Source organism: Hetaerina americana, unplaced genomic scaffold (genome assembly GCF_022747635.1).
Source record: "Hetaerina americana unplaced genomic scaffold, ioHetAmer1.1.p SCAF_5, whole genome shotgun sequence".
Lineage (NCBI taxonomy): Eukaryota > Metazoa > Arthropoda > Insecta > Odonata > Calopterygidae > Hetaerina > Hetaerina americana.
This window is the reverse complement of record NW_027287095.1, coordinates 86773701-86797989: the sequence shown is the minus strand read 5'-3', so window position 1 is coordinate 86797989 and position 24289 is coordinate 86773701. Positions and strand designations below refer to the sequence as shown.

The following is a 24289-nucleotide window of genomic DNA, read 5'->3' as shown; positions in this document are numbered from 1 at the left end:
CATAGTAATATTAAGAACATAAGGGTTGCCGCTGTTGTATTGATCTTTTACTTAATCTTTCCCCAACTCCTCCTGCCATATCTCTCTCTCTCTCCATATTTTCCAGTTATGGCAGTTTCCAAATATATATTGGAGATAATATTTTTTGACATTGATGGAAATTTTGAAATGGCATTTGTAACTTAAGTTGTTAATCTTTGTTGCTTTCGTTACTTTCATACATACTCATTTGTGAGCGCAGTCTGTGTGTGTGAGACAGAGATAGGGAATTTTGCCGGGAATGAGAGTCGCATTTAAAATGTTTCCGCACATGGTGGATGTAACAATAGCAGCCATTTTAAGGAATAAGTCTTTCAGTCCCCTTTGTGTTCCGTTGTTCCGACTTGGGCTTTAATTTCATTAGTGAAGGATTACGGTCGTATTATAAATAAATGAATCATAACTAGCGGTGGTGACCTTAGTGGATGAAACTGTGGTGGTGGCATGTGCCGTGGTTGTGTATCAAGTGGATAAAAGAAGATTGACGTTGTTTGTTGTCTCTCCCCAGCAGGTGTCTCTTTTTCTGGAGTTCAGTGGAAGGAAGCTGGGGTTCAGCTGTACGACAGGTGGTCGGAGGCGTCCAAGGTGCCTCGGTGGGGTTCCAAAAACATTCCCAGGCAGTTTCTTCCTCCCTCTAATTCTCCCCGTTCACATATGAGAGAGTATTGTGATTTATTATTATTATTACTATTAATGTAAGCATATGTATGTGTGTTTGTGTGTGTGCGTGTGTGAAAATTCATGCGTCCACACACATCAACCTATGCATACGTATGTAAAGGATTTAAAAAAAAAAATAATTATGATGGAGAGAAGTGATTCCGCCCCACTTAAAAAAAAAAAAATGGGCCAACTTAATATCCACCATTGTCATCAGTCCACCATTCCCCCTCAAATCTCCCTTTCCATCGACAACCAGGAGGACGGAACCCGTCAGGAGCACGTCGTTGTAAGAGAGTTAAAGAGCGAGAGAGATAGAGTGCAAAAGGATAGAAATAGAAAGGGATATGTCTTGTGATGATGATGATGTTGTTTGCCCACTCCCCTCCCCTGCCCAGTCTCTTCCTCCTCATCCCTCCCACTGTAATCCACCCCCTAAATCACTACCCCGAGGACCCCAATTTATCAGCCGCGCCCCCCCTTCCTCTGCCTGTACCATTGATTCATCGCCTCAAACCTCCCTCTTACCCTGAAATACTGTACACGATGCTCCCTTCTCCTTCTCGGGAAGGCTAGTTAAAAAGAGACATATTCTGAGGAAAATAAATATGTAAACAAGTCACCCTGCCCCCCCCCTCCCCTTAAACTTACCTACCAACCAACTTGCGTTGTTGTATACCAACAATGTCCTTGACAAACCCGCCACACCTATTCACCAACTGGCTGTCCCGCCCGCCCTCTCCTGTTGTCTTTCCAAAGCTGAAAAAAAATAAAATGTTTGCAAAGGGATGTCTGTGCGTGAGTGTTGAGGTGTGGTGTGTGCGTGTGAGTGTATACATGTACGTGCAATTTGGTTATAAAGGTGCAGGCCTGTGTGAGAGTATTTGTGAGTATGCAAGGGAAGCCCAGAATAGTTTTGAAAGTGATTTAGCTAATTATGTAGAGTTGTGTGTTATATTATTAATAGTACGAAAAAAATTATACATATTATTGTGTGTATGTATATATATATGTATACATATATATATATGTATATATACACATCTTTATATATATATATACATATATATTCACAAGTGAAAAAAAGTTTCAAGCTACTTGCTCCTTTCTATTGCCAGATAGGCTGTGTGGATCGGATGACTGCTATAAAAAAAATTAATTAAAGTATGCCCTCGTTTTCTGTTGCCTGATTTTTTTTGTGGTAATGAGAAAAAGGCAGGTTAGTTGGGGAGATCCGGGAAAAATTCAAGGTCCTGGTTTGCGTGTGTGTATGTATGTGTGTGTGTGTGTGTGTGTGTGTGTGTCTGTGAGTGTTTTACGCATGTGTGCACGCATTTATGCTGTGTTGCTGTCAAGTTCTGTCATTCGAAAAATTTTTTGAAAACGAGAAGAAAAAGTATTTCTGGAAATTTGGTGCAGGATTGCAGTCACTGCTGTCCTCTCTCATCTGCTCTATAAAGTCTTGTTTCCACCTTGAAAAGGGTGTCTGTGAGTGTATATTTAATATAATATGCAAGCACTGTGATTAATTTGTTTCGCAATACTTCCATGTTTTTTTCCATTTGCTTTTTTTATCTGTTGTAGAATGAAATATGTTATGTGCATAAGTGCGAGGAAATTTCACTGAAACTTAAGGAGTTGTTCCAACACTTCCGGATTCTCCTGGGACACGCCATCCTAATCCTAAATGAATTATACGGAAGTGTAGATATATTCCAGTTGAGGTTATTATTAATAGAGTTGATTATAATTATTTTTTCCTAAAATTTTGAAATAATAAAGGACATACACATTGAATTATTGAGCTTATTCTAATTAATTGGTGTGCAACACTGAATTAATGTTCATATTTTGAAATGAAATCTTTTATTACATGTGCAGCAAGTGATTTAAGACTGTTGCTATGGTTTCTCTTTTCCTTACTCATGAATATTTATGACTTAAATGTTTGGCAAAAAATATTTCGCAAAATACTTATAATTTACTCATACTGTATCAGTTTATTTTTAAAGGCTACATTTGTGTAAATTTCCAGGAAACGTAGGAAATATAATTATATAGATACATTTTCATTCATATTTTGTTCATTTAGGTGTACAAATATAGATCTATTGTTGGTGGCTGTACAGTTTTATCGTAATTATTTTGATCCATGTGTGAAGAGTGGTCGAGAAGAAGAGAGAATGTGATGCCACAGTTATTGGGGTGGTTGTGGACCTCAACCAGATTAGGCAATTGTATATTATGGAGAAATTGACTGTCACTTCCTCTTTGTCAATGCTGAAGAAATACTTGTTTTGAACTGTACAGGATGATAATATGGAAATAAAATTGATAAGTATCTTGAAGATTTAATTAATTTGTTTGAAGAGTGCTCATCAGTGCAGCTTTGATCATTGGGTTTGATGAAAGGTGCTACATAAATTTTATTTTTCACAGATTTTCTTATTTTCATTTATTATAAGAAAATCAGTGGAAAAATATTATTAGCATTGATGGCATGTGTTGGGGTTTATTAAGTCTTAATTAAAAACATTTGTGTTATTGCTTTTGAGGAGAAATCAAAATTTAAATGGTGGGCAGTCTTCTATCATGTACCTGAAACCAAGCTGCATTTTTGTTCCACCAGGGCTGTCTACACAAATCTCCTCACTTGAAAGATATTCACTAAGTTTCCATGAAGTTATGAGAGATGGCCTTAGTTTTGACCTGTTTGTCGTCATGCCACGCCATTAAAAACGTATGAATTATGGGAGTAATGTTGGTGAATACAACGCGATGTGTGGTTAAGGTACAATGTTCTTCAATCTATTGTATTTTGTTGAATAAGTTCACAATGCTGTTTGTGTCGGACATTTTGTTGAGATATTCAGTAAAATTTGGATTTTCGTAGTAAATTATAATTACTTAAAATTTTGAGAATCCACGCCATAATTTTTAAATTATGCTGGTTGATTTGAATGATGGGGAGTTCATTTGTGACTAGATGAGTTTTTTTGTATTATTTAGCTCGGGGTGAGGGGTTTTTAACTGTGGGTTGCATGATATTTAAGTTTAATGCAAGTGGAACTGAGTTCACTTCCTAGTCAACCAGTTTTTAACTCTCGGGCCAAGGTATGCCATGCTATTTTATGAAGAAGCATATTACAGCAGTCCTGATGATGCTGGAGTCATTACCTTAATTTAACCCTTATGATTTTAGAAGAGATGTATTAATGGAAGGAATGTCCTCTCCAAAAGCAGTAGCGAATAGTTTATAAGAAGTGGCAATCTGTATTTGCCTTTGGTTTTCTCTCAAATTATTTTAATTTTTTTCCTCTCTTGTGGCTAATTATTTGTGTTAGTGATTTTTATAGATGAATGCGACAGGAGACCCCTTACTACTGTCCTCGGTCATGGGTGATTAGTGATGCTGTGGGTCAATTTTAATGTTTCTTCAAATATCACAATTGCCTAGGGGCATAAAATTTGTCTGAAATAGGTTATTATTCATGTTGATGGAGTAGTATCTGAGGTAATCATTGCGACATTTGTCATGTCGGCTACCTATGACTATGATTCCTCCCTGCCATTCACTCATCCTGGGCAGCAACATAATAAACCCAGTGCATTTTGTCACATGTCATGCACATTATAAATGCTCTTTTATCTCTTGTTTTGTGCATTTCATCTTCGTTGTAATTCAGGATGTTTTCAGTGATCCATGCGGCATAATTATAAATTCATTTCTCTTATGCATTTTGTGTGCACATAGCAAATGTAAGTTTTCCTTACATTCTATGATTTTTCTGCGTTGGAAATTGGTGAGTTTTCAACTGTTGTGAAGGAAATTAAGACTGAATATCTTTTTATGTTATTTTGTTTCTCACCAAGAAATAATACACAGTCTATTAGTTTCCGGACAACCCATACCTATGTACCCATCTATTTTCTAGGTCTTTGTGTTTGCAAATAGATAAAATTGAGTGGCATGATGTTCAATCAATCTTGTAAAATTAATCTGCCTTAGAAGTGTTATTAGCAATGCCACACAGTAACAAAGCACTAAACAATAGGGGAGAATTTGAACCAACAAAATTTAGTTATAACTTTAAGACAGTACAAAATTGAAGCAAAACAGTTATTATATTATTGATTCCAAAAACTTGTCATCGTTTTTAACACTTTAAATTAAATGATCATGTAGCACATGCAGATGTTGGCAAAATGACGAGGGACTGCATTCTTAACCTCTGATATAACATTAACATTTGTCAGAAAGAATTTTAAATGGTGTTTCCCCCTTTTCTATTTGGCCTGTGTAAGCCAAAGATGTCCACTTAATGGCTGTAGCAGATGCAGATATTTTGGAGACTTTCAGCAATTATTAAGAGGGATTCATAGGAAGTTTTTATTGCAAACAGGAAGAGAACGTAGCTTTTTCGGCAATGGTTTTGCTCTTGAATGGTTACCCATCAAGAACGAACTGGACCAAGAAGTGTACATTAATACATTCTAACTTCCCACCCCAGGTGTGCAGATCAGGGAAACTGAAATTTTTGTTGATCCCCTAGTGAAATGTTATTTTGCACTCATATTAAACCTGAGGTGCATGATTACAGGAATTGGGTGGACCTGATGTTAAAAACATGCGATGAGTGAAAGGCAAAATATTTCCATGTATATACCTATACATATATACCTGCGTATGTATATATAAACGAGAATTTATTTTTATTCACGATCCACCCGAGGACAAGACACCCCCCTCCAACTTCTCCAACCCCCTATCAGGGACTCCCAACCCGTCTGTTTGCGTCATGCGCCTTCCTTTGACGTTTTCTGATCCCTTCTTCCCCAGGTCACACGTTCACATAAGGTTTCCTCCATCCCTCATCACATTGCGTCATGCCTTCTTCCCCTATGACGGTTCCAATTGGGTGGAATATCATGCATTTTTAGAGTTGGATGTGTGTTCCCCTCCTCTCGCGCTAGACAGCCACAGTAAGAAAATATTTATCGTGTTTTTCGTTTAAAGATTTGGTATTTTCAGTGGAACTTGGATCAGGATAATGTGCAACTGAAAAAATGTATGGAACTGTCTCAGATGAAAGGAAACTGCGTTTTGAATCACCTGCGGGAATTCGAGAATCACTCGATGATGTTAGGAAGTTACGGCCATTACAGTTATAAGCATCGTGGTCATTACTGTCATTATAGTGAGTTTTTAATTAATGCTTCAAAACAATTCCTCGCGTAATTAGCGATTCGCCATCAATTCTACTAATAATTGCATCCATCATTCATAAACGTCCCCTATGAAATATATTCAATCGCAATTTTAATATGGGTGAATTAAAACACGACTATTTGTAACTTTTAAATAAGACAATCTCAAGGATTGTACGGAAAGGATGACAAATATCGACCTGTGAATTTCAATCGAACGAAGGTAGTCATATCCAGGGGCCACGAGTAGTAACTTGTTGGGAAAAATTCTATTTCGTAATGGAAAATCCGAGAATTGAGGATCAATGATTACGCGTAGATATCAAAGTCATGTATTACATGTATCCCAGGAAGACAAAGGGAATATAAAGGGCGTTTCTTGTGTTACATACATTATTTCAAAAAAGTTCTTGAACCACGGTTTGCCGGACCGATGCTCCTATCTTCATCCATCCACTCTAGCCTTGTGTTTGTCCTTGTATGCACTCCTTCCTTATAGTTATGTCCCTTAGAATGCACCTTCCAGATGGGCAAATTGAAATGAAGCTTTTCTTACGCAGGACATAGTCGGTGGGGTGCCAAATGAAATTATTTTATATCGAGTATACTTGTCGAGCGCGTGAAGATAATTCACATTTCCTCACCAGTATTTCCTCCTCTATGAGGAGTGCCCCTTGGTTTTCTGTCGCTTAATTCAGTGGCATTCATGGAGGCCTGAGAAGGAGAAATGGTCGGTCGCATGATTTGTTCTTCATCGATTTCCATTCGTTTTTCCCCCCTTTGATTTCGTCTTTTTACCAATGCCTTGCGGGAATTTTTGGTTTATTCCCGTTTCGCTTATAAAATGACTCACTATTGGCAGTTTAGTGATAGGTTCAATACAAGGCCTTCCGTGTATAAATATGTGACCTTGGTTCAATCTGACATTGAATCTTTGCGTTCGTGACTTTTAAACCCAAAGCGCATTAAGGAAATAACGTGAGATTTCAAATAAATAGGAAGTGTTCCATTCGAATTCGATCCAGAAGTCCGGGTATCCGCAAAAGTGAGAAGTGGGTGACTGGTAAATGCGACTGAACTGAGGGAACGAACATTTTATTATTATTTTTTTCCCCCTGTTTTGGACACGTGTTGAATGTGGACCAATCGATTCAACTCGCCCACGTTATATCACAATGCGCTCTCATGTTGAATAATTTTTCTCCGAAAGGTTGTTGTTGTCCTGGATGTCCGTCATGAAAAGAGTTCGTGACGGAAATTGTTTTTCTTAGAAATAGAACAGACGAGACGATTCAACTTACGGATCGATATGCGGCAGACCATTTCCGAAGATATCATTTTGCGCAGCCATTCGGCAGTAATATAACTTCCGATATCGCTGTCAATAAAATAAAAGTGGCCAATGCAAAAAGAATATCGTCGAAGTTTGACCAAAATTCGACGTTCGTGGCGAAAGATAATGTTGCGATTGTACGCCGTGGTCTCTTTTCTGTCTCCTTGAGCCAATGAAATTCTTTTTGATAAAAACAATTTTTCGTGAAAACATTCCGTCCAGAGTTGTATTCTTTGCCCTAAGGACGTAGCATATACATTTTTATGAGGGTTTGGTAAGCTTTATTAGTATTTCAGAATTTTCTCATCGAATCGTCGTTGTAAATCGTATTGAATTAATTGTGTTGCAATGAAGGTAGGTGGATGAATGAATTTCTATTCTGTCAGATACTTCCAAGGTTCTTTTATATACAGTAAGGGAGCAGAATCAAAAAGAAAGTGGAGGCAAATGCTGGAGAAGATCAATTTGGCTTCCTGGAATGTAAAGAGACGCTATCCTGGCACTGCGCTTGATCCTAGAAAGAAGGCTAGAAATGGACAGTTAAGTTTTCCTTCGTTGATTTGGAAAAAAACCTTCGATACTTTAAATTGAACTTACGTTTGAAACCATGAGAAGAAAAAGAATAGAATGCAAAAACAGGAAGTTTATATTTCAGCTCCACCAGAACGAAAGCACTTTAATGGAAGTAAAGGGATGTGAGAAAGATTAAGTAAATATTACCAAAGGAGTAAGACAATGGTGCCCACTGTCGCCATATTTATTCAACTTATATATTGAAGGGGAGGCTATAGAGACAATGAAGGAGAAGACAAATGGTATTAAGATACCCTGCGTTAGGTTCGCAGGTTTGATATTGTGACCCTGGAAGAATCAGCCAAAGATATGAATAGAATGCTCGAAACCTTGTAGCTTTGAATAAATGTAAATTGAAAATAAATGTGAAGAAAACCAAAGCTATGATAGATTCTGGAAACAGAACGGAATCCCCAGTAAATTTAATGATAGGGGAATCAATGATAAGGCAAGTAGAAGAATTATGCTGCCTTGGGATTGTAATTACAAGTGAGGAAAGGTGCACATCTGCGGTGAAAAGAAGAATAGCTTCGGCGAAGAAGTTTGGTGTATATTTTCAAAATGTCTATCATAATTTTGGATCAGATCCCATGACTTTGGCAACGAAATTGCCAATATTTGTTAGACATAATATTGCATTGTTTTGTTAGTTCTCACTTTGGTTTAGCCTTGAAGTGTTTCTGGATGTGTTTTCGCTCACGAAGAATTCTTGACCCAGAAAGAAGTGCAAACGTCTTCAGTGATCTACGATTACGTGTTTCTCCATAAGAATAGGGTGTTTAATTATTATCAATATTCCCGGATAAGGAAGGCCATCACTCAAGGTTTTGGTTAATAATGCGTTGAATAAAAAGTGGACCGATGAATGAAGGAATCAGGCGATAGATTTCATAATTAATGACGATTGATAGTGTTTCGACAGTGCGCTAGGGTAACTCTCGAAACTATTTTTATAAAAACGGAAACTGCCTTTTCTCGCTTTAGCTGGGGACGAAACCAAGATTAACTTATCCTATGAAGAGTTAACGCCTGAGATATGCTACGCCTCGTTACACATGTGTTTTGCGGGCCGTGGACAATTACAATGCCAGGGGACTTCGTTCTATTTATTCATTTCATTCAAGGTATTGAAACTTATTAGGCAGCTTTGGGACGCACCCTAAATACTCCAGTCATCTCCGTTAACAAGAACTTCCTCCCTTTTTCCATAAGCAACTTCCTCCCTTCGTCCACCATATTTAAAATCTGATCGTGTGCGTATATATGTACTTTTCAAGGAGTAAGGTAAATGAAATTTTCAACGATTTATAAGTTTTTTTAGATTTTTAATAACTATATTAAAAATCATTTACATTAATTATGTTTAAAATATAACATGATAATTCAAACTTGGGACAATAATATTATTTTTTAATATTACTGGGAAGGCGTACATAGTAAGCAACAAAAATTTTCCAAAATCACGGGCACAACAATGTAAAGGCACTATCCAAAAGACTTATCAATAATTTCTATCCCAAAAAAGGATGATGTACAAGACAGCACTGTTTCCATTATAAATATTCACAAAATGTTTGGTTATTTGGTCTCTCTTGATAAAAAATCTCTAAAATGCTAGTTAAATCACAATAATTTTCCATGTCTAATTTTGGTACGGTTGGATCTCTGGAGATTGAGCAATTCGATGACATTTTGGAAATCATCTGATAGGAGATCACTGAATTTGGTGATCCACATGGCCATCTCCCTTCGACTTACTCTTGAATATGAACTGGACAAATTTTGGGGTCAGTATGCCATGGAATATAAGTGACTAGCAGATCAAACCCTTTACCCAAGGCTTAGTTGCCAATGTATTTGGGGATGATTGTTTTCTTCAATGGTTTATTGTGAGGCAATGAAATTTCTTGGAGAGATGACAAGCGAGTTTGCACTTCCATCTTGCGTTTCTCCAGTCCCTTCAGTGTCACCTGTAAACATTTGCAAGTGCAATTATAAGAAATGGAAAGATTATATTCCTAATGTACATTAGACCAGCAAAAATGGACCTCTACCCTTGTTAACAGCTCATTCAAACACATGCAGCCATGCATCCTAAACCCTTTCAAAACAATTATGAACTAAGTCTTTACAGGCATCATTCAACTCCTGTCCATCTCACATTTTAAGTGGGATAAAATCTATCCAGTTGGTTCCCACTGATGAACTCTTGTCTTGATACGTCTTAGATATCTTATCTTGATAACACACATTCAAAGTCTTCCCAAGACATTGAAAAAAAAGGTGTGAAAGAGCATGTATGCTGGATTGCGTGATGGAAAATTTAGCATCCATTATCCAGACCTCTAGTCTTCTCTGTTGTCACTATATTGCTAATCTGTTAAGTGCCCTCTGCCTTTGAGTGCAGTGGTGGGTCAATGTGATTGATGGCCTTACACTACACGCTCCCCCCATCGCAGGATATTTTTTGGCATCCATAACACTCAATTCCTCCACCCCCCTAATTGATTCCCCATTTTACATCCTTCTTGATCTGTCCTACAGGTATTTGTGCTTGCCCATACGTCTGTGATGAAGATAAATATAATGCATTGACTCAGTGGCAATTCTCAATGTTGTCTCTGAAAGCTGGCTCAGGGCAAAACTAATTGCTGGATGCTTAAATGAAAAAGATTTGAAAGTGTGTAAGGAAAAGTTTGACAGATTCGAGGTCCCATAGATCATCCCCTTACTTGGTGAGTTCATATGCTCAGTTTATATTTCGCTACATCTCCGTGAATTAGCATTCTTGACTTTGTCTCCCAACCTGAAAGTCTACAGAAAAGGTGTCATAGGACTAATACCTCAAAATCCTCACTCAAATGGATATAAACAGTTAGGCCTGTTTCCACCATGTGACTTTCAGTGGAAAAAAGGTGGCCGTTGCTTTCACAAATATGCTACGGGATGTGTTTCAAGGAAATTGGCTAAATACTACTCTATAAAATAAATACTCTATGAAAGAAGTAATTTGCAGCCTATATAGCAAAGCATGCAGCTGAATAGATCTTGTCAGATATGCATCATAGTATTTCTATGGAAGAATATGTCTTTCCTTTGGTGCCATAATCTTCAAGCCATCTTAAAGAGCTTAAGGGCAAAGCTCTGTATTGACTCATGCAAAGTAGTTAACAAAAAGTACTACCACATAAATGATTGAGATATGAATACCATTATTTTATATTTCTAAAATCTCAGTTATCAGATTTTGTTTCACCTTATTTTGTCAGAAACATCATTTGTGTGACAGTGAGTTAATTAGACTAAGGAGACATGTTTGATATCACAAATTGAGTTGATTCTTTTTCTACTCATCACAAACCTTATTATACTGGGGCACCAAAGTTTGTGGCTTATTTCTGAGACTAATCTTCTCCTTGGGAATCGCTTGACTCCCAATGATTACAGTCTTTCTTCCTTCACCTTCTATGTGATGGATTGTCTCCCTTAGTTGCTCCTGAATTGGCATGATTTTTCTTGGTTTATTTGGTTTGCGTATTCCAGGATGTACTAGATATTCAAAACAAATAATGTTTTCAAGAATCTACAGAACAATACATTCATTTTTTCATGCTTATTTAATTTTTTACATTCCAAGAAAACTTCTATCTCTACTTAAGATTGTCATATATCATAGCAACCTCTCAATTCATAATGACAACACATATTTCATGTCAATTAACAATACATTTATATATATATATATACATATATATATATATATATATATATATATATATATATATATATATATATATATATATATATATATATATATATATATATATATATATATATATATATATATATGTTTAAACAATTATGTTTCCTTTTTTGTGGCCATGGTTTTGTGGTTTGGATAAAAGTATTGTTTTATTTTGATCCATTACAATGATTACTGCATCATTGCTGTAATGCTATTTCAATCTGTTAGTTTTTGGTTGGCAAAATGTATATTATTGCTGTATTTGGATTCGAGTGTATTCTGAGAGAGGGAAGCCAATGAAAGGCGATGAAACTGCAATAAAATTTGAAATTGAGGCTACATTTGAAAAGGGCTGTACTGATTTGTAATCTTGGACATAGACTATCCTGAGAGAGGACAGATAACTGCAGTTACTCTGCTGTTATGGTTGAAGCAGAAATGATGTCAAGTTGACCTGCTGATAGCCCTAATCTAATCTAATTGTCACTTCCAACCATATTCCACTCTCTTCAATGTATGCATACAGATTTCTTAACCTTCTGTTCCATTATTAACGTGGGTATCTAGACGTTTTATAAAGGGGTCAAATTATGGCTTTTAATGATACTCTAATATTTAAGATACTCAAATATCACAATGTTTTCCATAGGAATAATTTTGTTTTTGTACATCATATTTATGATATACATTTTTGAGTGCACAACTCCATAATAAGTTTTAAGTTAATTACACTTGAAACAAAGGAGGCTTCACTTCGGAATCAAGATACGTATTTCTGTAAAAAGTTTGACAATGGATGTATGAGCTCTGAATCTTCATAAAATTTTATTTAAAAAATTCATGTTCTATCAAAGTGTTATTAACAAAATCATTGCTTATTTGTGATTTAAACTTTTTAAACCCTTTTCAAATGCAATGGTTTCATTAGAGTATGCACATGGGACTTTTGGTATTTAGGAGTTATGAAGTCTCATGTACAGGGCAGGATAACACTGTCATTTAGTTTTTACACAAATTCTTGAATTTAATCTGCAAATAAAATGTTAACTGTAACTTAAATAGCAACACATTTGTGTTTTCGCACTTTTTGGCTGATTTTTTTAAATAGAGGATCCAATTGTAAAGGAATAGCCATGAAAGAGCACAAATGGACGCCAAATAAGAATATTTGGAATGCATTTGTAACAATTTCCTTTCCTATTGATTTAAATTTTAAGATCAGAATCAAATGTGTTACGCATTTAAGTTGATGAAACAGAAATGGTAGGATAATGCATTAAGACAATGGCAGTAATGTTCTATGAGTTAGTTTTCTGCATATCCATGATAATGCAAACAGGACAAAATAGGCTGCAAGATTGAAGTAGCAAATGCATGACCAGGCAAAAAATGATGACTTTATTTGGACAACATGTAGACCACAGGTTTACATTTATCTCTTTGTTGGTGTAGAAAAAACAAGAATGTCAGCTGGTACCAGACAATAACAGTCATACAAAAAAATGAAAGAAGGAATTCAGGACAAGAATGACATTAGCATGGTTCATTAGTGGATTCAACTCTTTCTTATGTGGATTGGTCGTATTAAATAGGTAGATTTTCCTTTGAGGTTTGAAAGACTTTTAATCTTGAGATCATAATAGGACTCAATGGGAAACAGCGAAACAGCAAAGAATGCCCATTTAAAAAGAGGATGCTCAGACCAGATATGTTGAAAAAATTTACAGTGAATGTTTCACTAGTGAGAGACACCTGGATCACTTTGAATCCTCACATTGTCCACCCCTAGGTTAAAGGATTTGCATTCCTGTGGTTTGCACGTCAGTAACTATCCTTGAAAGTATAAATCAGGGGGACTACCCCAAATAAAAACTAGGAGAAAATAAAGTGAATGTTTTCACTAGCCATCCATGACTGAACCAGCCATTCCACTGTGAATAGAATCACTCAGAACCCAGACTTGGATTATAGCGTTGATTCCATCACATTTTTTCAGTCAATTAATTAGTCATAGCTCCACATGACATCAGTACGTGTGGAGGAAACATTCCATTCCCAATGTGATACCCAGAGCTATGGTTCATTTTCAGTTGAGACTGGTGTGCTTATCTGTCAACCCCTAAGCCTATAGTTTCCAAATTCACACTTGGTGTTTAATTTTAAGAGTAGCATAATGTGGTGACAAAGTTGGGCCATGATATCATTGAATTCATATTCGTAAAAGTCTAAGGGAAGCACTTCTCACTACGGGGTTTCCTTGAAAGAGCCTAGGCCATGCCCTCCAGAGATGGTGTTGGCACTTAATGTGAATACTCAAATGTATAAGGATAGATCATCTCTTTCCGTATTTCATCATTCTAATATTTTTATTGCATTTTTAATAGAATGAAACATCATTCTAAATGGGACAAGGCACTTGCCAACTTGGGTACTACATGTTTAGTAATCACTCGAAGGCCACCTAGGTGACCCTGAAGGTTGGCTTAATTAAGTTGGGATCCATGAAAAAAGATAAACCTAAGATTCAAGATATGGAGGAAAATCTATGTTCATGAACATTTCTACAGGTGGGGAGTATAAATTGTTATCTATAAAAAAACATGAACAGTAAAAATTCTACTTATATTGCAATAATCAGAGCAAAATGTTTAGTGAAGTCATGCTGTCAGTGACAAACTTTGCTTGAATGCCATAAACTTGTCATTGGTTTTGATTATTGTTGATTGTAATTTCAAGTCTAATGCCTCACTATATTTTGAGTGTGCTTGACTGATATATGCGTAGTTAAGAGAATGGGAGGAGTATATTTGATTTTTCCCTGAGTTACAAAATTCCAATGTCTGTTAATACTCAAAAGAGAGTTAATTCTTGGAATATGAACTAACTCCCAGTTAGAAAGCAGCTCTAGGATGGAGGGGAGAGAAGGAGGGGGGATTGGAGAACACCTCTGATGCATTCAAATGAACAACATGGCTTGGAATCAAATCAAGCAGGACTTAAAATGGGAAATAAAATTGTAACTAAATGCTAAACCCCTTTCATGGGTGGTATTGGTTCAAAGATGCAACCCAAGGGTAGTCTATTCTAAGGGTTCCTACCTTCTCATCTTGCAAGTTAAAATGTGAATTGGTCAAACTCCATGATTTTCTTAAAATCCTCCAAATAATTAAAGTAAAAATATCTTGTGACCACATCGGAAAGCTACAGGAAAATTTGAAAGGTTATTTTGCAAACTAAATTTTAATCAATTTTATACTTTTAAAATTTATGAGGTGATAGCTATTGTGTCATGTTGACCATATGTTAAACTTAATTTAGACTCACAAAGTTATATCTGAGCATATTAAAAGACACGTAAGCTGACTCATACATTAGTTTTGAGAAAATATCCCATTTTCAAAAATGCAATAATCACAGTGATCTAAATTTGAAAGTTGTTGGGTCAAAATTCTATAAACTATAGGACTAGTATCACAAGACCTATCTGGTTTATTGATCTTAACTAAGGGTTATCCATTTGCGGAAGCCGTCAGTAGGTGGTTATCAACCTACTTGCCTTCACAACAGTATGTGAAATGAAATTAATTAACTGCCTTCAAAATAGCCATGGTACACACATGTACATTGTAATTATAATCGCCTAATTAGAGTGTACAAAAAAAAAGGGGTATGCCCAAACAAAAATACTTCTCTCCTTCAAGGAAAACCCAGATCTTCAGTGCTGCAGGTGAGTACAATTAGGTATCTAATGTCATTTCAATACCCTCCATTAAATATGCATATATATATATATATATATAAGCTGTAGCAACATTAATAATAACTCACTATGCATAAGCACCACTTATGAAAACTATCTTAAAGCATTTTCTTTGTTCTTTTTATTACCATGTTTCTGAGGTGAGGAAGACGAATGCCTCTGGAATTTGATACCACTGTCAGAGGTCGATGTCCTTTTAGTTATCACTTCCTGCTTTTCGTTTGATCTCAGTTCTTGGGCTGAGACATTTCGGCGGACAATACTTGATAGGGGTTTTGGCATTATTTCCTTCCCTGGCCTTGTTATCTGAGGTAGAGTTGAGGTTTTTGGAGAACATACGTGAACTTCTTTTACTTTGGATTTTTGCTCCTGAACTAATTTGGGATCTTCCGGTGGGGTTGGAAGTAACTCCTTCTTCAATTCCAACATGGCCTGCTGTTGTTGAGCCATAGCCTGCCGTGCACGTATGAATTCATACAGATTTGAGCGGTAGTCATCGACTCCAAGTCGGACATCATCCCTCAAAGGTGGTACAACCCTGTAATGTATGGATGGCTCGTCCTTGACACGATGAAACCTGTGAGAGTAGCACAAATGACAAGCACCATATAAGTGAATAATTCTCCAAAATATTGGGAATAATACAAATCCGATTGAATGTCCTGTCACAATAGAATTTTTTCTCCATGCATACCAAGAATTTACATCTTTTTAATGGGCTCATTCTATTCTCAATTTGTCATATGTTAGTACACTCCTGCTGATTCTTAAATGCAAACTGCCACTGGTCAGCTATTGAGAGACATGTGTTTTCACGTCCTGACCAATTGAGACTACTTTTGATTGGTTTCTAACCATGAAAAATTTGCTTCTTGCATCAAGACTTCATTAAACATTGGAGTTATAATGCATTTGAAACCAAAATATGATAATTTTCAATGGATTGACTAAAATAATTGGTTTCCCATGGGGTTTACATGGAAATTTAATTGATCATTGTGAATTATAATTGATGGCACCTCCACTGGAAAACAAGAAATGATTTCTTTGCACACCTATGGACTTTTTGATATTAACATAGGTATTTCGCCAAACATATTATTATTTCATATGGAATCCTGTGGTACCCAGGGAAATGTCACAAATGATGCAAACTAGCATCAAATGACAGAAAATATTTTGCTAATTTGGGATCCTAACAAACATCAGTAGTGTCTAATGAGACATTTTAGGCTATGCAATTGGCTGTCTATAGTAATAATTGGGGAAGCCATAACTGCTACTTTTTTCACTAATGGCTAGTACATTCCATCTGAGTTTTAAGTATTCAATTGATCCAAATTTGTCTCAAAAATCATCAGTATGCCTGCCAAACTGCCACTTCTCATACTCCTTTGAATTCTAACTTGAATGACTGTTGCAAAGTGTGCATGGCAATGCGACATCATCTCAAACTTCTACACCCAAAATATGACAGTTAAAAAAATACTGGGGCAATCAATGTTAAGGTTGACTATTGTGACTGATCTAACTTCATAACTAGGGACAAAAATAAAATAAGAATTTCAAGCATTCACAGGATATCAATGAGGGGACCAGTTCCTTTTTACATATTCTGCCTCCAGTTTTCCTGGAAAGATATGTTATCCAAAAGAATCATGCCAAGTAAATGATTCCTGGTATGTTCAGCAACCCTACTGGATTTGAACCTCAATCATTCAGTCAGTAACCAAATTCTCTTGCTCCACTAAGCTATCATGCCACACTCAATTAATTGCTCTCTCTAGCAATTCTTCCATCTCACCAGTAATATCGGAAATGGCTAATTAGATCTTTAGTGGGATATTTTGATTCATTGTAAAAACTGACCAATCCTTCCATCCCTTTCCTGCCCCAAACTTAATAACTTCTTATGACTTCATCTAAATATTATTCATTTTAGGCATTCAGGTAAATGCACAGAGTTATGTAAATGAAATATAAAACTGCACTACATCCAAAGTTCTTTATACCACAGTCTCTTGCATAAATAGACCTTTGTACTTTTTTCATGAGAATAGGTTACCAATGTCAACTGTTTACACTTCCCAACATAATATACCTGGAGACATATGGATGATCCAATGCCTCTATGGCAGAAAGTCTTTTGGATGGATTGAAGACTAAGAGCTTCTCCACAAGATCAATTGCATCTTTACGGACATTCTTCAGGAGTTGCCGAACAGTTCTCTGTGGACCAGAAGGTGTTTTTTCTAGCAATGACATCCCATATCCAGAGCACACACTTTCAATATCTGAATATAAAGACAATGATATTTGATTATCAATAACTCGTCTAAAAGGAGCACTGCTTAAGAGTAAAATTGAATCATTTTCAAAAAATCATTAATTATGTGCAAAATGTAGAAAGTACTTTAACCTTTCATTATTTGAAAATGTTTTATAAGCACCAATAGCATGCATAATAATTTTAGATTATCTTAAGAGATCAATCTAGAAAAAGGGATATATTCTGTTGCATTATAGTTGTAATGATAATTTAAATACCTTCTTGTGATGGTTTTAAAATTGTATTCATTATGAGTTCAACCTGGTTTATCGTTGAAGATCCTGGAAAAATTGGTTTTCCAAGGAGCATTTCAGCTAATATGCATCCAAGGCTCCACATGTCTACTCCTTTGGTGTACCTAACCAACAGTTTAGAATAAATATAAGAGGAGTTATGAGACAGTCGTGTAGGAATATAAATCAAACAAGGGAGCACTTGAGAATCCTTAGAAAAGCACTGAAATTCTAATCATTTATAGAAAAAAAGAGATGATTTATGGAAAAAAAGAAATATATTTTCATAAATCTCTTTTTGTTATATTCATCAGTTATTATCCTTTCATTGCTTTTGAGGGAAGTATCAATCAAGCATTAAGTATTAATGTATAATTCAGAAACTTAAATGTTTCCTCTGTTCATTGGTTCTTATGAATAGTTCAGCATAGATGTACCTAGATATTGACAAATCAAGACAGTGAAACCTCATAATCTATGAATTTTAAAAAATTGCATTTCAGTGATTGGGCTCAGTTTTGCTGCTTCCAGGGATGCTAAGATAATTACACGTTTCAAAATGACAGTTGCATTAAATGGTTTAAACTTTACTTCAAATTCAAAATTTTTGTAACAAATTTTAGTTCATTTGGGAGTAGCAATATTATAGTTTTATGATAACACAAAAGACCATTGGAATGCTTCATACCTTTTTGAAGCCACAAGAATTTCTGGTGCCCTGTACCATCTTGTTGCTACATAGTCTGTTAGTGATGGATCAACTATTTCCGGTGATCCTTGACCATTTGTGCTATCCTTAGGATTTAATGACCGTGCCAAACCAAAATCAGCCAATTTGCAATGGCAGTTAACATCTATTAATACATTGGAAGGCTGTAAACATAAATTTTTATCTTTAGAGAATTATCCTCTTTTTTATTTACAGATAACATATATTTTACTTTAATGGTGGTGGTAAGTATAAGTACTTAATACGAGTGTGAATATGTTAGCTACATTATTGCAGTTCATACCCTTTCATGCTTTCAAATCATGTACCGATACAATTCATTGAAAAGTAAAAACAATTAAATTCAAGTATACAAGCTACTTTTTATTAACTAATGTCTGAAAGTACATGCCATATTAGTGCAAAATGTTCGACTTCCAGCATTTATTAAATAAAATTAAATTTATTATTTACAGTGTATAAACAAAACATGAGTTTAGGTTGGTAAGTACTCACTTTTTGATCTCTATGTACCACTTCTCCAGAGTGGATGTATTTTGTTGCTTTCAGTAGCTGATACATTATAAATTGTATATGGATTTCTTTTAAAACGTTTCCCTTTTTTATTACATTATGGAGGTCTGAATCTGAAAAATGTTACCAGGAAAATGTTCTGTCATTTAGGAAGTGAGTGCTAAAATACAATTATTTATATTCCACCGTATAAAATGTAAAACAAGAACTCATACCCATATATTCAAATACTAAGTAAATATCTTTGTCGTTTTTCGCCTTGTGGATACTTCTTAAGGTGATGATGTTAGGATGAGATCCAAAAGCTTTTAAGAACATAATTTCCCTGAAGGTACGTTGTGCATCGGTTGGGTTTCGAAATGCATCAAATATTTTTTTGACGGCAACTTTTTCGTTTGTTTTACGATCGTTAGCTTTCCACACGATTCCGTAAGCCTTATTTGAAGAAATAAAATATACGCAAATGTCATTAGAAGAGTTCGGAAACTAAAACTTTGTCATCAATTTGCGCATAAAAGTTTTAAAATTAATTCAGGATACGAAGATATTTTAACTAACATAATTAAATTTATTTAAAGTACAATTAATACACTTTTTATGAGATTTTATTAGTAACATCCGAACAAACAGCTAGATTTATAGGTAATGAAAGTATGCAATTTACTTACTCCTTTTCCGAGTCTTTTTCCAATCTCATATCTCCGTGTAATGTGATTGTCCACTTCTTTGATTGGTAAATTCATCTTATCTTATGTCTTAAATCTGCCACCAGGAGATGGATCTGCCATTTACTACTTATTTCATACGTTTCCCTGAATTTCCTACTTTTCATCGGGTAAAATCAGAATTCCAACATTCAAAATTATGCCGCGGAGTAATGCTACGAATGAAAATGGCATCTACTGACTTCTATTCGAAACCAATAAAGGCCATTTTAAGATTCTCTTTCAACGGAAAAACTTTCTCCCACCCGGTTATAATATAACGAATAACATACACCTTCAGGTTCCCATGGAAACAGCACGCTCGCGATGTATGTTATTTTTGGGGTGAGTGGGGCGGACGGGACAGAGTTTGGAGTGGGGGAAGCTAACGGCACGACGACACGAGGTCGTCGACTTGGATATTGATGTTTTGAGGAACATCATGAAGCTTACGAAGTGATTTTTGTCTATTTTTATCATATTTTCCTTCAAATTAAATATTAAGAGGTCATTTTCATGACTATCATTCATGAATAATGAACATTAAGCCTAAGAGTTGTATTCGTAAACAAAAATCTTATTAGAGCAGACAACATATCTTACTTCCTGATTGCAAATGACTGGCTGCTAATTACTGACCGACGAAAGCTATCAATGAGAGTGTCAGTAAGCTGCCTTCTAGAAAGAACTGCTTAAAGAACTTACGTGAAACAATATTTTTTTTTAATAATTCATTTCGGTGGAAGGAATGACATCTATTGCCTCCCAATATCCCTTTTCAAAGAAAGTTTGATGTTCCCCAATTATTCAATTTAATTATTATCCATTCGTAGTTTTACCAAATGTAGGCTGGAATGAACTGTTTCAAAAAAGAATATTTATTAGCATTCTTGAAGTGTGCATTTTTTCCTTCGCTCTCTCTTTACCATCTTCTCCTTTACGCCAAGTTTCGATTATTACTCAGGAGAGCATTCTCTGCTTCACCTAATAAGGTCGAAGACCCCGGCCGAAGTAGGAAGTGACCTGGCGACCCCAGACTGACCTACACCAAGAACTCGTAATCGAGATAATGAAGATTTCACGACTGATGGCCTAAATTTATTTTGGGGTATAATAACATTGTCGGCGTAAAAAGAAGCGATTAGAACGAATTACAAATTATATCTCTCTAAGAAAATATATTGGAACTGTACCTCAATGTGACATGAACATTTAAGGACTTTTGTATGCGTAAGCAAGGGGTCTCTGCTCGCTTAGCTCCGCTTCGGGATTACGCAGCTGCGCGGCGTTTCGAAGAATTATCTTTTGAGGGAATAACGAGATTCCATACATGTATGCCTTTCTTCCACGACCGGGTGCCATCATTGCTCTTGTTGAGGGAAAACATCGAAGCTTATACCAACTGACGAAAGTGGAGTCGGGAGTATTCATACACGCAAAAATACAGAAAAAATTTTAAACCATTAGAATTCATTGATGAAAGAACTTCCAAAGGTTTTATAATGCATTTAAACTGAACAAAATTTGTTCCACACCCTCCCTTCTTCTACACGATGTCGTAAACCTTGATGTTATGACACTCTTACCAAATATATAGGGATGGAAACCAGAAGATGGAGACCAGAAAAGAACCCTTAATAATTGCATTACCCCCACCACTCTTCCGCTATTAAAGAGTTATCGATTTTTCAAGCCAAATTTCTTGGTAGGTTCAAAGGACTGGCTTGGTTTGATAAGTCATAGTGTACCAGAAATTTTACTATCGCAGTTAAAATTAAGGATAATGGTATGACCCATATATGCTGGTATTACTGGTGCTACTTTTTGATCCATACTTTGAATTTTTCTAAATTGAACCAGTTCTATCAACTCTATATTATTCATTCTGCTAAAAGCTGGAATAAGATATTAATCAGCTTTATCGTTATATGTTTTATTTCAATGAAAATCACGACTTTTGCCTAAATGTGAGGATAATCATCATCAATATTTTAATCCTATGGTTGGTTTACTCAATTCAGTGTTAATTGCCTCACGTACTTGTCTCTTTGTCTTCCTTGTGAGATATTCATTTAATTTTCCCATCAACTATATTTTTTACTAGCCCACTAAGCTTCAAGGTGTGTCTAATTCTTTTCCTGCTCTTATAGTGTTCTTCATTTGGTCCTTTCTTCTCCTGCTCTTCTATAAACATGGTGCGGCGCTTAAACCCGGAGTAATTTCAATTTGAATTTCCCGCCATATAGCAGTTCCACCGGATGTCACGATTGGCCTTCTTGACAGCTACAGGCATCTAGTAAACAGTCCTAACCTAAAATGACCATGATTTTACGAACAAGTGCGGAGTACAATCGAAGAGCTGCTATTCTCGAAAGTGTTCACACTGGGCGTTATATTTCGAAATAGTTCGATTCTTCTTGTACCCCAGATCAACTCTTTATGATATTGTCGCTAATTATAATGCTTCGGAGAAGTCTGGGGAAGGTTTCGCTAACTTGTCGAGGATATCTCATTCCAGGAAACGCGTGCTTGTCCGGATTTAAGTGTCGCGTCCTGTATAGTTCTCCCTCATTCCTAACTTTGCCCGTCCATTCAATCTGCAACATTCAGCACGATGTTTCAAAGGTTTCTATTCTTTGCCGGACCACCTTTCCAATATTCCAAACCTTTTGATGAACTGCTTCCTTATTTGCAACCCCAGGTCATATGAATACAACAGTCAGCTTTCTCATGCTTGTGCCTTCTTAGCTTGAGCTATCTTCTCATTAAAATAAGGAAATATTACTTGGAGTGGTTTAAATAAAAATTCTATTAATTTATATGAAGAACGTTAAACTAGAATTCTTTTCCTAGCATTTTCTGTATTTTTTTTCAGGGTTTTGCGTATATTTTCACTGAGTTGTCTCATTTTCCAAACACAGTTTTGTCAATAATACTATTGATATCTTGCCTGGTTAATGGAATTTTGTTTCAATCAATAGGCTTCAATGTATGGCTAAAATTGTAAGTGCTAGATGACAATAGATACAATTATATTATCACAATGACTTTAAGCTGGTAGTTAGTGTAACTTGTGAATTTGTCTGATCCTTCTACAAATCATACTATGTACTGCTCATTGAGTGCTTAAATACCCTAGGAGTCGATGGGAACAAGAAAGTGAATTACTAATGTTATGTCGTTATTCATTATTTTTCAAAATCTTTCCTACTAATTTTAAAAATATTTCTATGTAATTTTCTAAATTTAAATTTAGATGCAAGGGCATCATTGATGTCAGCGATCCCTTTTATCCAACTCTACTCTTTTATAGAGCAAAGTCAAAATAATATAGATATGGATCAGATGATTATTCTTCATTCACTGTTGGGTTTTATATACCTAATTAACCGGTAATACCCCTTGTGCGCCAATACATCTCTTTACCAAATTAAAACCATTGGGAATTCCATTAATCTGAATACTCTCTTGAAAAACTTCAAAGTGTGTCCTATTCAGTCAGCTTCCAACCATCAAACACTCCTCTGTGCTTTTAGATCCCCAATACAGCTGGTACAGTTATAATAATTCATCAATACAGCTACACAAAATATACTCCAAATACCCTTCATATTCCTAAAAGCACTCTAAAAAATGAGACAATGTAAGTCATGGAGATTCAAAAATAAAATGGGATGAATAAAAAAACAATAGGTTCAAATCAGGCTTGTGTCATTCAATTAAACCAAAAGATTTTAATAGTTAAAGCTAGGTTAAAGAAAAACTCAGTTACCAATTAAAAGTATTAAAACCCATGTGCACTAAATTTAAAGTTGGAATGTGACTCAAAGCACTTTTAAAGCACTGATTTAAAGAAAATTCAATTTATAACTTATATTGAGATTAAAATTAAACCAACTTGGCTTTTCCTCATAGAAAATTTTTTTTATTTACGACCTAGGTTTTGTTATGGTATGACATCATCAGGTAAAAATACATGTCAAACACAGTATATATAGCTCTGGATGGAGGGGAAGAGGAGGGAGGGAGGAAAGCAAGGATTGGTTGAGGTAGGAAGAGGAGTAGGATTGATAACATTGATAAATTAGCAGGCTGGGAGGATGGATTAGTACAATGTTAAAAAATGTTTGCTTGGTGTCGGGTTAGTTGACAGAGGAGTGGGGGAAAGGGTATTGTGAGCATGGAGAATGGCACTGGGTAATTAGTCAGGTGATTAAGTAGCAGGCTGGGAGGGGTTACTGCATTGTTGAAAAAGTTTTGCTTGGTGTCAGTTTTGTTGACAGATGGGTGAGGGGAAATACAATAACGGGGAACATGAAGGGAAAAGAAAATCGTTGGTCAAAACGTCTTCTCCATAATTCATGTGCTGAAGGATTTCTAATTGCACCAGTGCATCGAGGCAGTGGCCTTTCTTCTCAATGTGCAGGATTTCGGGGATGTAATTGCTGCTGTGGCCACAATC

General features: G+C 35.8%; 2 protein-coding genes across 5 annotated transcripts in view; one reads left to right on the top strand and one right to left on the bottom strand.

The window, feature by feature from the left end:
- Positions 1-3047, top strand: part of Rab5 (RAS oncogene family member Rab5) — a 32896-nt gene extending 29849 nt beyond the window's left edge. For 3 of the 4 annotated variants that reach the window (XM_071592928.1, XM_071592926.1, XM_071592927.1), the window contains one exon: positions 548-3047. The gene's annotated coding sequence lies outside the window, so the exon portion shown is untranslated. The remainder of the gene's footprint in view (positions 1-547) is intronic. The other variant, XM_071592930.1, reaches the window with a different exon arrangement.
- Positions 3048-9654: 6607 nt separating this feature from the next.
- On the bottom strand, positions 9655-19866 carry Erk7 (Extracellularly regulated kinase 7). Its single transcript, XM_071592570.1, has 9 exons — positions 19792-19866; positions 19339-19558; positions 19106-19236; positions 18569-18753; positions 17866-18005; positions 17420-17612; positions 15447-15895; positions 11175-11362; positions 9655-9783 (listed from the first exon to the last, which is right to left on the bottom strand). The coding sequence occupies exons 1-9, from the start codon at positions 19864-19866 to the stop codon at positions 9655-9657; spliced, it is 1710 nt and encodes a 569-aa protein (XP_071448671.1).
- Positions 19867-24289: the final 4423 nt, after the last annotated feature.